We start from the raw sequence: 15,249 nt of genomic DNA, 5'->3' as shown, positions 1-15,249 counted from the left end.
CTTGTGGCTCGGGTAGAGGAGATTCTTGTCTTAAAAAAAATATGGTTTATTGCATGATAGCAATCAGGTACATTTTGCATTAAATATTGTGACTAAGATGTTGGAGAGTTTCTCCCGACTAGGGACAAAAGCTCAGGAGGTAGGCAGGATTCAGGCAAGTTTATTGAAGCAGAAACAATTGATGCAGTTTGAGGGCCAAAGAATCTTCCCCAAATCGAAATGGAGATCAATAACACACTCTGATTTTTACAGTGAAAATACAGCATTTTATACAGATTGTTACAATAATCAAGTACAACGTAGTCACTATCCTTACCTCTTATTCTATACATGGCTCACCTAATCAATGATGGCCATTTCTACGGACAGCCCCAGATTTTCATGGTCTTATGGTGTTTGTAATCTCTAGGCCTTGGAATCTTCCTGTGTATCCTATTCATTCACATTCAAAAAGCTTACTGGCTACAGTTCTTCGGATCTGTCTCAGGCTTCTTATCTCTAAGGACAGTGTGAATTCTATTATTCATTGTACAACATGCACTTTATTTTATCAAATTCAGCAATTCCTCTAACACTTCCCACTGTCCCAATTGCATAATGTTAAAATAAAATGTCAGTTAGCTTTAACTAATTGATATAAGCTGTACTTCTGTTATAAATGCAATTATAAAGTGTAACATTATACAACTACTTCTACTGTTAGCATTTTGTAATTTATGGGTTGGGAGCGGTCTATCTTGTTCAGGGCATAAGAGAAGGCTCTCCTAAAGCTCGTTAACCTTTATATCGCAGCTTAAATTTTTTTTTAAGGCTTGCATTATATTCTGGTTATGTATTGAAAGCAACTTCTATGATTAAAGCATTTTTAATTGGAAACTATTTGATATTGCTGGTAGTTTCAAAGAAGCAACTATTTACTATGAAATAGACTTAGCAGTTATCCTTGCAGCTGCTTAAGGACTTATTCCAGCAGCTGCTGTTATTCATTTACTGGGACAATCATTAATAAAGCTGGAATTGATCATTTATCTGTCCTATGGCATCCTTTTATCAGAACTGTCTCAGGTGGGAACATGCAGCATTCTTTTACTGACCTTCCAGCAGTTCTGTTCAAAGGTACCATTGTATTTCACTGTGTGAGCAGGCTTAGCTTCTGTCTGCCATCTTATAAATGGGTATGGGCTGCTTAGTGTGTTCAGGTACAAGCCACCTTACATAGCCAGGTACTTGAGGAGCATAGGATGTCAGGCAGCATCTGAGGAGCAGGAAAGTCAACGTTTCAGAGTCCTGATGAAGAATCTCATCTCGAAATGTCAATTTTCCTGCTCCTCAGATGATGTCTGACTTGTTGTGCTCCTCCAGCTTCACATTTTATCAACTCTGACTTCCAGCATCTGCAGTCCTTGCTATCTCCTAGTGTGATAAACAACTGGTTTCTTGCTCAAAGCCCCTAAGCACATGATCAAGGGACACAACATCACAAGGGAGGAGTTGTAGCCTACAGCTCTGTCTTCACTGTCAACTATTTCCGCCTCAAAAATCTCCTACTGCCTTTACTTACCTATGGCTGGGTGTAGTGACAATACTAAAAATCAGTGGATGTGCTACCAGCAGCAGTGACTGGGAAGATTATTGCACGGCCATTCAATAGATCTGCTGCTCTCTGATTGTCTGGAAACTATTGATAGGCAGGCCCTACACCATCCACCACCCCCCCACCCCAACGCAACCCCAACTCTTGATCTCAAGGGAGATAACCCACTGCTACCTTGTTAAATAAATCAATGACATTTAATGCAGTGGGCCTTCCTTAAAAGAGGTGGGCTTTTGACAGCTCCCCAGCTGGCAGTTAAGACCCTTGTAGCCTCCCTTAAATATCACCATGGTGATAACTGTGAGGCTATAATACAATTTGATTCCTTTAATTAGGGAAACGTGGGGGTGGGGTCTTAAAAGTGTTTAAAAATGGAAATCTAAATTGAACATTGTTTTTTGAGCTGCATAGCATGTTAAAAATACATCGTCTTTTAAAAATAATTTTGTTCCAATTTTGAGTGATATGTTACTGCTTATGATTGATTTCTGACCAAATGTTCTAACCCTGTACTCAAAGTAGATGTATTTTAAAAATCTGAAATTATGATATTTCTCTTTTGCAGCTCTCAGCAGAAGTGAGTGAAATGTGCTGTCTGGGATAAAAGCATCTGGTGGACTGGCACATATTATCAGTGAATACTTATAAATGAACCTGGTTGGTGACATTATATCTGCGTGTGCACAGTGTGTGAAGAGGACAGAGTATTAACTAGGATGTCAACGGAGTCAGAAATTCAACAGGTTGTCAGAGCCAGCACAAGAAAGGAGTCCAAAAAGAAAGGTAAGCAGTCATTGTAGTTGCTTATTCATACGGCTTAATCTCGGGCTTCCTGTATTGCTAAATAGCCCTCAGTGCAATAATTCACAAACTACAATGACAAATCTACCATGGTCCACAAGAGCCCCTGCAACTGTTGCTTTTAAGAATTGGTCTTCCATATTTATCGTATCATGTCCTCACCTGGAATTTATTGAACTCATTGGTAGTGTAGATAATGGTCCTCAGTATCTCTAATCTTGAAATTAGAAAACTGGGTATCTGATAACTAATAGTGGAAAGATGACAAGAAAACAAATGCCAAGCTGATGTGAGGTCAAGGTTAGGCTCAGCTAGATTATGTTGTCCTTGCCTGTTAAGCTACCTAAATAAAATTGTGATCTTATGAAGAAAAGGAAGCTGAGTGATGTGGTGTAGATCTGCTGGAATCTGTGGCACTATAAACGCATTGCAGACATGAAATGCCAAATGGAAACATGTTTTAATAGATAACAAAGTGTAGAGCTGGATGAACACAGCAGGCCAGACAGCATCAGAAGAGCAGGAAAATTGACATTTCGAGTCGGGACCCTTCTTCAGAGATCAGATTTCTGAAGAAAGATCCTGACCTGAAGCGGCAGCTTTCCTGTTCCTCTGATGCTGCCTGGCCTGCTGTGCTCATCCAGCTCTACACTTTGTTATCTCTGACTCCAGCAGCTGCAGTTCTTGCTAACTCATATTTCAGTAGAAATATTTTGATAAAAGAAAAGCAATCCATCTTTTATCTTAAGCTAATTTGTTCTGATGGCATTTTTTTTCTGAAACCGCATGTGTGGATTTAAGATAATTGCCTCTTTTAATATGATTATTAGTGTTTGCTAATGTGTAAATATTCAGATATATATTTAAGGAGTTATTTTGATCACTTTGATTGTGTTTGTTTTTTAACAGCTGTCCACAAAATACTTATTTTATATTACCCCTATTTAACAGGGGTGATTTGAACTCACTTTGTTCTAATGGGAAAGGAGTGCGAAAACAGTTACTATGAAATAAGTCCATTTCCCACACTGTTCTCACCAATTCAAACACTCTGTTGGCTTTAACAGAGGCTAAAGTGTCCGCCAGTGTTGGGAAGGAGCTTATTAATAAATTTTATTTGGAAAGCAGTTGATCAGCATCTTTAAAAATAAGGCTTCCCAGTTAAAATCTGCCAACATTCTGACTATTATATACGAATGCTGATCCATTGTCAGTGGCTTCCCAGAACTGGTTAAAATAAAGTCTCTATTAATTATTTCACACTCAACAAGAAATGGTACATAGATCCATAAATGAATAGCATATTGAATGATGTAATGAGTTGGTGCCTTTTTTCTTAATCATAAAGTACAGAGTTCAAATTGGGTCACATTTAAATGTATTTTGTTTCTGATGATTTAAAAGTCAGTTAAATGAAGTTGAGGCATCGACCTTCAGCTCAGTTCCTTCTGTATTTATAGCACAAAATGTGTTGCAGCACTGAGATTGATACATTATCGCAAAACATCAACCTCCTTTTCTTTATTAGTGTTCGTTGTGAATATTTTAAAAACAGATTCTTTCCCTATGATAATGAGCTTCAAAAGATATTGTAATTTCAGAAAGGTATGTTTAACATCATTGATAGGGTCACTAACTTGCGTTGCTTGCAAAATCTTCCTTGCATTCCTGACAGAGCTTTAGATTTGCAGCCCACTGTTATGTATTGTATTGATATCTTTGATCTTGGGTGGTGTCTTTAGAACTGTTGGATTACACATTTTCTGTGTTAGGCACTACACAGGAGGTGGGTGGAAAATGTGATTTTAAAAAGAGATTTGCTAAAGGGTTACTCAATCATCACCAATCGGGCTAGGATCCTCTGTTTGGTGTCAGGACCAAATGTAGATCCAAACTCTGAATTCAGTTAGGAACTGTGATCTCACATGATTTTTGAGGATTGATCAATTAATTGCAAGAGAGCTCGTCATTCAATTAATTGCAGTGGGTGGACCACTAATGCTGGAGGGCCATTACAAAGGCTTGCAGCAATGAAGAAAAGCTTCAACCTGTCATTATGGAGAGAAGTCACACTAAGAGGGCTGTATGCTCTCAGCACTTGTAAAATTTGTTAAAATAAAAATGGCCACAGTTACAACAACACCATTATAAAAGGAGGGGTGATTTAAAAGCATTATGAAATGCTGGCTCCCAGTGTGCTGCTCGGATGCTTTATTCTTTCCCTGGCTCTTTTATTGACCATTTGTAGTCAGTGTAGAAGTCAGCTTTATTGGACAGCTAGTTCAAAATCTGACCCAGCCTCTTTGATGAGGACTGTTATCACCAAACCATATGAAGACAATACCATAAGATGTTGAAGCAGAAGTAGGCCATTCAGCCTAGTGAGTCTGCTCCACTCTTTAATTAGGTCAAGGTTGGTCTGATAATCCTCGGTTCCATTGTCTTGCCTTTGCCACTTAATCCTTGATTCCTATTCTGGTTAGAAATCTCTCTATTTCAGCCTTGAATATACATAAAAGCCTAGCCTCTGCGGTCCTCTGTCATAAAGAATTCCAGATTCACTACTCTCCGCGAGAAGAAATCTCTGTCTTGAATGAGCAACGCTTTTCTGTAAAATTATGCCCTCTAGTCCTTGACTCTTCCACAAGGGTAACAACCTTTTCACATCTATCTTATTATGTCTGATATGAATCCTCTATTTTTCAATAAAATCTCTCATTCTTCTAAACTTTAATGAATACTGGCCCAATCTACTCATGTTGCCTCATAAGAGAATTCCACCATAATGCCAAAACATCATTTCTTAGATAAGGACAAAGCTGTTGAGTATTGTACATATGATTTAACAAGTACCTCATATATTTTTAGCAAGGCCTTCCCATTTATATAGCCCATTCTCTTTGAAACAAACACCATAGTTTAATTTCCATCCCTATTATCTGCTGAACCTGGATGCTAGTATTTTGTGATTCATACCCGAGGACTCCCAAATCCCTCTGTACTACCCCGTTCAAAGTCTTTCGCCGTTTAAATAATATTCCACTCTTCAATTCTTCCTGCTAACATGCATAACCTCACATTTTCCTGCATTGCATTCCATCTGCCGAGTTTTATATGTTTGCTTAACTTGTCTGTATTCCTCTGTAGACTCCTTGTGTCATCCTCACTTCTTGCCTTTCCATGTATTTCTGTGTCATTTGGAAATTTGGTGATTGTTCATTTTTGTCATTCAACTCGTTAATATATATTGTGAATAACAGCGGTACCAACACTGATCTTTGTGGCACTCCACCTGTTATTGATCGCCAACCTATATATGTTTACTTTATCCCAACTCTCTGTCTTCTATTAGCTAAAAATAGAACAAAGAATAATGCAGCATAGCAACAAGCTTTTCAGCCCTCTAAGCCTGCACCACCATATTTTTCCCTTCTGTACTAAAACTGTCATCATTTACAGGATCCGTATCCTCCTTCTCCCTTCCTATTTTTCCAGGTGCTTCTTGAATGTTGTTATTGTGTCCGCTTCTACCACCTCCTCTGACAATGCGTTCCAAGCACTCACCACCCTTAGTGTGAACAATGTGCCTTGCACCTTGAACCTGTGTCCCCTAGTAATTGACCTTTCCATTGTGGGAAAATTCCTCATACTTTCCACTGTACCAAAGCCATTTACAATCTTTTAAACTTCTGTCAGGTTGCCTCTCAACCTCACGCATTCCAGTCAAACCAAACCTAGTCTATCCAACCTTTCTTCATAGCTAAAATTCCCCATACCAGGCAACATCCTGGTAAACCTTTTCTGTACCCTTCCAAAGCATCCATATCCTTCTGTTAGTGTGGTGACCAGAACTATGTGCAATATGTCTAAATGTGGCCTAACTAAAGTTTGACAAAGCTGCAGCATAACTTGTCTGTCCTTATACTCAATGCCCCTTCCAATGGCATTTATGGAAAGCATGCCATAAACCTTTTTTACTATCTTATCTACCTGCACTGCCACCTTCAGTGACATGTAGACCTGCACACTCTGATCCCTCTGCATATCCATTCTCCTAAGGGCCTGCTATTCACTTTTATAATTTCCAACTATATTTGACCATCCAAATTGCATTACCTCATAGATGTCTGGATAAAGCTCCATCTGCCATTTTTCTGCCCATGCCTCCAACTGATCTATATCCTGCTGTATCCTCTGACAATCCTCCTCACTATCTGCAACTCCACCAAGCTTTGTATTGTCCACAAACTTACTAATTAGACCAACTCCATTTTTTACTAAATTGTTTGTGTAGATCACAAACAGCACTGATCCCTGTGGAACACCACTTGTTACAACCCTCCATTCCAAAAAGCATCCTCCCAACACTACCCTCTGTCTCCTATGACTAAGCCAGTTTTGTATCCAACTGGCCAGATCACCCCGATACCATGTGACTTCACCTTTTGTACCAATCTGCCATGAGGGACGTTGTCAAAGGCTTCACTGAATTCCAAGTAGACAACAGCAACCACTTTTCCCTCATCAATCATCTTCGTCACCGCCTCAAAAAACTCAATCAAGCTGGTGAGGCATGACCTCCCCCACACAAAACCATGCCGTTTATTGCTAATAAGTCCATTTGCTTCTAAATACATATAGATCTTGTACCTGAGAATCTTTTCCAATAATTTCCTTAGCAGCAATGCAAGACGCACAGGCTTATAATTTCCAGAATTATCCCTGTTACCCCTCTTAAACAATGGGAGAACATTGGCTATTCGGCACTCCTTTGGGATCTCTCACCTGTGGCTAAAGAGGACACAAAGATGTCTTTTAGCGAACTATAATTAGAGAGTTTTAATTTACCAGCCCCAACATTATGGACTGTTATTAAGTAATCTTATTTGAGGTACCTTATCAAATGTCTTTTGAATAGCTAAATATGTTACATCTATTGGTTCCTCTTTATCTGAGCTGCTTGTTACCTTCTCAAAGAACTATAATAAATTTGTCTGGCAGAATTTCCCCTTCACAAAACCATTTGACATGGTTTGATTTTTCTACATATTTCTGCTGTTATATCTTTTGTAATAAATAGACTCAAGATGAGGAGGGGGAATTAGCTTCCTTTTTAACCCCTTCTAGGTTGAATGTAACAATTTTTCAGTTTTGTTTGGTGATGCATAACTATTACACTTTTAATTAACATGTAATTAACTAGATCATATGAGTGAAGTAGTCTCTTTTCAAATTATTTACTATCTTTTAAGAAAATAATAAAAATGTAATGTCAAACCCCACACAGAAACACAGGTAATAAGTTTAACAAGAAGAGGGAGGTGTTATCTGTACAAACTGGAAGGCAACAACCATTGAAGTTTAAAGGATTAACATTCCTTGAGTTGTGTTTATCTGTTGTCCTGTTTCCTCAGGAGTGTTGAAGCTTGTAGACAACCTTGGTTTATAAATTAACCATTATTTTCCAAATTATTTTTCACTGGCCATTGGTTCTTAAATTGTGAAAGAGAACGAGAGGTAGCTTTTCAGTATCTTTGCAGATATCAGTCCTTGTTGCTTTTTTTCTCCATTGTTGACCAAAGGTTGCTGTTGCTATACAATTCCTTTGAGGATTGTGTATCATTCCAAGCTAAATAGTTGGAGGCGAACTTTCATCTTTAAATACACAAGTTTATCATACGAGTGTGATAAAATGAGAGAAGGTAATACTTTTTTAGCTGGTTTTGTGTAACCCACTTACATTGCCAGGACTTGGCATGTGATCACATTACCCGTTTTAGATCAGTAGAATCCTTTATTAAGCGATTGGTCAAATCCATGTTTTTCTTTGATATTAAATTAAAATTATGTAAGGTGAATATTGACACTACATCATCAAAAAATCTGGACTGTGCTGGGGAGCTGGTGCTCTTTTCCAACAGCAAGAATTTCCAGGCCAGCTCACTTCTGTTCCTGCCCCTCATACTGTTACATGTAACTTTTATTGAGAAAGTCAAATGAAAAGGAGGGACCCACAGTCAGGAGACCATCAAAATTTTAACAATATATCATGTATAGTAGTTAAACAATTTGAAGCCTAGAATTTCTTGATAACCTGAAATATTTTAAATGAATACCAAGAAAGGTGGACAATTTCAGAATGTTGTAAAACTAGAGGGCATGGGTTTAAGGAAAGATTTGAAAAGGACCTGAGGGCAACTTTTTAACACAGGAGGTCGTGCATGTATAGAACAAGTTGCCAGAGGAATTGGTGGAAGCTGGTACAATTGCAACATGTAAAAGGCATTTGGAAGGGTACATGCCTAAGAAGGGTTTAGAGGGATATTGGCCACATGTTGGCAAATGCGACTGGATCAGTTTAGGATATCTAGTCATCATGGATAAGTTGGACCAAAGGGTCTGTTTCCATACTATATAATGCGTAACTCTATTACTGAGAAAGAATGAGTTCAAGTGTGAAGACATGGGATTATCAGAGAAAGATTGAATTCGTGGAAGAGGAAAAGGTATAGAAGAGTAGTGTATTGTTTTCAAATCACAGAAAAGCTTCTGCAGCTTTATGGAAGTTATCTATAATGTATAAAGTGTCTAGACCATTGGACAATGATCAAAGAAATAATCTACAGCAAGTGCCAGTTTACAGTCTGGCTTGAGTATATGAATCACTTCCACTGCAGCAGCAGCTTGTTGTATCAATCACATGAAACGGACATGTATGTGCAGACAGCTGCATTAGTCCTGAACTCATGAATTCTCACCAGGAGAAGATGGCAAGTGCTGTTTTGTGAGCTCCCACCATGCTCATGATTGAGTTAGGCGGATCAGATTTCTCAGTTGTCAAAAAGTTGTTGACTTTTTTTCTGGCAAGAATATGAGAAGACTGAAATAAGTATTATCACAATATTACATTAATGAGCATATCTTGCTCCTATCTCTTGCTAAACCTGTTCTGCCTAATTGTTTTGTCAGACTTTCAAACCTCACTGCATCTTCGAATTCTGTTAATTAAACAGAGCAAATTTCACACAAAATACTCTGCGCATGGAATAATAATCTTCAGAATTCTACAATGCATTTCTAGTTATTTAAAGAGAATAAAATGAAGACTAAGTAATGAAATAGAGCAAGAATCTGAAATGCAAACAAACAGTCAAAAAAAAATAACCTTTTACAGAAATAATGTAACGAATGAGGGCTAACATAGAGCTGAATTTGTGTGATGTCAGAGAGGGTCCCTGTCTTGGACAAAATGGCACCAAATCTCTGATTCTAAAAGCCCCACCCTGAAATCCAGCACCCAGAAGCTTTGCTGAAGGGAAATAGGAGCAGAGTATTTTACACAATCGTAGTTCATAAAGGCAGCTTCACATATTTAAAGCAGGAAGCTTCAAATCAATCCAATTTTTACTAGTAGGATGTGCAAAATTAAAATAGGCTTTATAACTTTCAGATGAAGCTTTAAAGTTACTGGAATTGTTTTGAGAGGCAAGTTAACCATTTCAATTGGTCTAGCAACACGTTTTGAAAATGTTAGGGTCCTTCTGGGAGAAGATGACTCCTTTGAGATTATTAAAAGTAGACATGAATCTGTGTAAAACGTTGATAAAGTAATTGGAATGAGAAAACTGCTGAGACTGCTATCAAGGTCATTGAAACTGGAAAGCTGTAAAAGCATTTAAAATCCTGGTCTTTAATCGCTTTCAGAAATAACTTTGTATTGCAAAACAAAATAACTCAGTATTTTCTATTTCACTTTGTTTCTTGACATAAGCCTGAGGGCTCCCATTATTAATTTAAAAAACACAAAAAGAACTGTAGGTGCTACAAATCTAAAACAAAAACAGAAATAGATGTAGAAAGCCATCAGATTTGAACTATGTTCTGAAGAAGGGTCACCGGACCCAAAATGTTGATTGATTTATTTTTCCACTGATGCTGCCAGACTGCTGGGTTTTTCCACCTATTTCTGCTTTTGTTTCTGGCTCCCATTATAAAATTTGTGCTGGCTTACTGATTTCATAACCTCATTGTCTCTGTGAGTGAGGATGAGGCCACAGTTTAATTGATTTTTCCTGGACGTTACAAAGCCTTTGAAGTGGAGTTGTGAATAGAAATGCTTGTATTTTTATTGGAGTATTACAGCATAGAAACAGGCCATTCGGCCCACCATGTTAATACTAACCGACCATCACTAAACCACACTAATTCAATTTACCTGCACTAGGCCCACACCCTCCCATATCCTGGCATTTTAAGTGCTTATCCAAATGCTTCTCAAATGCTATGAAAGCAAGCGCCTCCACCACCCTCTCAGACAGCATATTCCATACTTCTACCAATTTCTAGATGAAAAATGTCCTTCTCATTATCTTCTCTTCAACGTATGCCATCTGGCCCTCTTTATTTTGTCCTTTTACAATATCTTACAGTTTCTCTTTTCTTGTCTGCTTTGTGTTTTGATCATTATAGTTTCGTTATAACCAGTATGTTAATTACTACCTATCCAGACTCCCCTTATAATTCAAACTCTCCAGTCTCAGTAATACCTTAGAAAATCTTCTTTTGCACCTTTTCCAGTTTAATAACAACAGCAAACCAAGCCAAAGTCCTCTGCCCGTAACCTCATATGAGAATGAAATTGTGCTCAGTCACGGTCACCACAATATCACCATCACTGCAGTTCAAAAGATGATAAGAAATTGAAAGGGATTAAACAATTTATCAGTCATTCAAGGAAGTTGATTGTAGTGGGTGGAGTTTTATCAATGATACTTTTAAAGTAGTGAATTCATCAATAGACACATAAAATGTTGTTTTATGTATCTCAGCATAGATTTTGGGTATGTCTGCTATAGTAATGCTGTAGTGTTTGGTCTGGAGGGGGTAAGATTGAAGGGTGGTGGGTGTACTCATATGTTGGCACTAAATTGGCATTGCTGCTGTAAAGAGCTGTGGGGCCAGGTAGAGGAAGATAGTTTGGAACGGATAGTGTGAGGTGCTGTGGGGCATGAGTAGAGGCTCATAGATTGGGATGGTGTGTGTGACGGCCATGAGAGTATTGGTAGAGGAGCATTGGCTGACATGGAGAGCATGAAATGGCTGCTGTAGGTAGTTGGAAGGCATGAAATGGCATAGGTTGCAACGGATGTAGAAAGGGGATAATGTAGGGGCTAAGAGGGTGTGATAGTGGAGGGTTAGAGGACTGTCCCAGGTTTTAACAGGTTCAGCAAGTACTGCATTACTAAGGATGGCCTTTTCCACAGTTTGTCTTCCCACTGGCAGCCCTTATGGGAATGTTAGATCATTTGGGGCATTTTCACCTGTGACAGATTTATGAAAGCAGGAACTTTTCCAAAGCTGCAATCTCAACATGGCTAAAAAGTTCAAGCTATCACATAACTACAGACTGATTTTGACTAATTACCTTCATTACCTTGAAAATGGCATCCTCGATTCTTCAGAATTGTCTTGTGGGCAGACTTTCAGAAGTCTTTTCATCAAGTAACACCTAAGAAAGTCCCTAAGAAACAGAGAAACAAAAGTAGCCATTTTGCCCAACAAGTCTGCTCTGCTATGTAATATGATTGAGCAATTGAATGCCCTTTTCCCACTCTATCCTCTTAACTCTTTACACCATTAATAACCAAACATTAATGAATCTCTACTTCAAATATATTCAAAGACTGGTCATTTTTACTGTCGTGAATTTAAAAGTGCTGAGAAAGTACATTCATCCTGAAGCGCCCTCTCTCACAGTGTTTGCAAAGATTCACCACCCTCTGAGTAAAAATGAATCTCCTCATCTCAGTTATACATGGCAGCCCCTTATTTTTAGATTGTTTTCTAAACTCCTCAGCATCTTCGCTATCCATTCATTTCAGTACTTTGCATTTTTCAATGCAATCACCTGTCATTCTTCAAAACTCTAGGGAATAAGGACCCAGTTTACCCAATCTCTCTTTGTAAGACTGTCCTGTCATCCCATGAAGAAGTCCGAAGAACATTTGTAGCACTCTCCAATGGCAATAATATATGGAATATGCTACAATGTATAGAAATTTGGAAGAACAGTATGGTAGGAAATACTAAAATACATTGAGTTATTGCTCCCTGAGAAAACATTTTTTTTACATTGTCTCTTATGAATTTGTTTAACAGAATCATAGCATTGCTAGTGCATTGAGCACAGCATGAAGTCAAAAGTTTTCTTATTAAGGTTCAGAAGATATTTGCAAGCATTTTTGTTTTTAAAACACAATTAGAATACTGAAGGTGAAAACAGACTGAGTAGTGCAATAGGATTCTACCAGTCCATTACAGCTTTGTTTTACTGTAGTGGTCAAACATTTATGACAGTCAAATTTGTTTTCAAATCCATGGGTTTTTTTGTCACTTCCTTTGTCTAAGTGCAAGCTGTATCAAGTTTTTTTCTGGATGGATTCTCACCACAAAGCCTTGTGAGTTTTCTCATTGAATCTTATTAAAAATCTCATTTACTACCCACCCCACCCCTATGGCATGCCACACATTTGATTCTATCTTCATCTTACTACTCCTGGAAAACTGCACCTGCTGAGTTATCATAGAATTGATTAGCATTCTTTGCACCTGTATCTATTATGGAAGCCGATATGTACCCAGAGAAGCAGTTATTCAGGAACTATCCTGCATGGTTCCTAACATTTGCACGGGACGTGGCAGATATGAAAGGTCCTTTGAAGCAAGTAGTGAGCCGAAGTTGCCAGGTCCTCATTCTGATATCCATGTTGAGAATGCCTAGCTTGTTTGACATGTTTGACAAGATGAGAAGCGAGAATAGTAATGAGGCAAACTGAGCCATAAATAAGGCACTTCACTGGCTGTAATCCCCCTAAACTGGCAACTTGCCACAGCCTAGTGGGAAACTTGCCACACCATTTGACCAAAGCATTAAACATGCTTTTGATATTGATGGGTCGCACAGAACTTCTCAGCTGATTCTGCCACAGATCTCACCATCAGTAATGTTGCTCAGACCCCTATGAGATTTTGCCCATATCTCTGCCATTGTACTGCTGACTACCAGCAATTGCAATGACACAGTTTTGTGTCATTATAACGCGAGCAGAAGTTTGGCTTTGGTGAAAGACAATACATTCAGTTGTAGCATCATTAATCTACATTGTCTAATATATGAATGAATGATCACAATAATAGAATGCTAATTGCCTGTAGCTTGTGATAACTATAAAGGTTCCTAAGAATGATTTACTATCTGCACCACTGAACAGTGCACTTCCTATTCATCAATGCTTTGAACAGCTGGGCAGTGTTCCACTAAGTTGTCGGTTTTAGGCCAAGAGCAATGAATGGAACGACATAAAAGCACTGACATTCTTTTTATAGCACTCGCTCTCAGCAGCACACCAATGTGGAGAACTGAGTAGCTACTTAATCAGCTATTTAATGTGCCAGTGAGTGTTCAGTAATACAGTCCATGTTTGGTTCATGGCATCAGCCATACACATCCAAGATCATCACCTTCTGAGAAACTGACCTGTCAGTTTTGGTGATTAATTGATTTACCCACAAGACTGATCTCAAGCATATACGGTGGATTCCTGGTAAAATAGGACAGCTGATAAAGCTTATGTCGCAGCTAGAAAGAGAGGTTGTGGGAGAAGCAGCCAGAAGTAGTTGTACTTATAGAAGACAACTCATGTGTTTATTGCAGAAAGAAACTTGTTGCTCCATTGGAACTGTAAAAAATATTGATGATTGTTAACGGAGTTCTGAACTAGATATCCTATATCCTTTGAGCAAGGAAGTACAATCACACCAAAGTAATAATCACATCTGGCATTTCAGTCTATCAATATTCTGGATCGGTTACTGTTGACCACAAAATGAAGCAAGCGAACGCTGTTCGTAAGACAGGTCAAAAGCCCTGAATTCTGAGGTGCATAACTCATCTCCTAATCCTTCCAAGTTTGTCCACCGTCCACAAAGCGAAAGTTATGACTGTTATCGTATATTGCCCACTTGCCTGGATCAGTACATCTCTTACAAAATTCAATAGATTCAACACCATTGGAATGAAACAGAACTGATGGTCTTGGCATTCATATTAGGCCACTTAAGGGTTCCCCCACCCACTCCATTCTATTGTTTTCAATGTTTCTATTCTTCTGTATGCCTTTGATGTCCATTTTAGCCATATTTCCATCTCTCTCTGTACGCTTTTGCTTCAATGTAAGCTCAAAATGGCCTTCTGAGTAATAACACTTGCATAAGAGGTCACAACATGTAGAATTATTCACAAAGTTCTCTTGATCTACATTGCTCCTTTACTAAATGTTGCAATAATGTAAATTTGGGAGCAGGAAACACTGGGCTGGACTATACATGCTTCCACAGTATGGGTTTTTGCCAGGGATGGCACATAAAAGGCAAACACCAAACTACATTCTTAGTAACTGCCTAGCTGACGTCATAATGCAGCATGTAGGTGGGATATTGAATTTGGCAATCTGTATGCCAAATTTAATAAATTTAATAGCTGTCTAAAACCTCAATTGACCCCAATATTACCTTCCCCACACTATAATATGGCTGGGGTGGGCAGGAATTGGCAGCCCATTTTGTTTAAATGTTTTTAAAAGGCTGGGAAAAAAGGATGGGTGCTATTTTTAGAAAGTGCCCTTTTCGTTTTAGGTACAACCTTCCTCCTCACCTGAATATTAACCTCTAGTTTCACTTCCTCGTGCTCCATAAGATGCTCATATCCTCCAAGGCCAATACGTTGTCTTATTTGGACCTGGCATCCATTTGTTCTTGAATCTTATACCGGTTGGATTCACAGCAGTGTACACTGC

General features: G+C 38.5%; 1 protein-coding gene across 1 annotated transcript in view; it reads left to right on the top strand.

The window, feature by feature from the left end:
• dab1a (DAB adaptor protein 1a) overlaps window positions 1–15,249 on the top strand; it is a 400,410-nt gene that overhangs the window by 119,545 nt on the left and 265,616 nt on the right. The window contains exon 2 of the mRNA XM_059647688.1: window positions 2,160–2,377. Coding sequence (XP_059503671.1) covers window positions 2,311–2,377 — 67 coding nt within the window. The 5' untranslated portion in view covers window positions 2,160–2,310. The remainder of the gene's footprint in view (window positions 1–2,159; window positions 2,378–15,249) is intronic.

Source organism: Stegostoma tigrinum, chromosome 8, assembly GCF_030684315.1.
Source record: "Stegostoma tigrinum isolate sSteTig4 chromosome 8, sSteTig4.hap1, whole genome shotgun sequence".
In the NCBI taxonomy this organism is placed as follows: Eukaryota; Metazoa; Chordata; class Chondrichthyes; order Orectolobiformes; family Stegostomatidae; genus Stegostoma; species Stegostoma tigrinum.
This window is presented reverse-complemented; position numbering and strand designations above follow the sequence as displayed.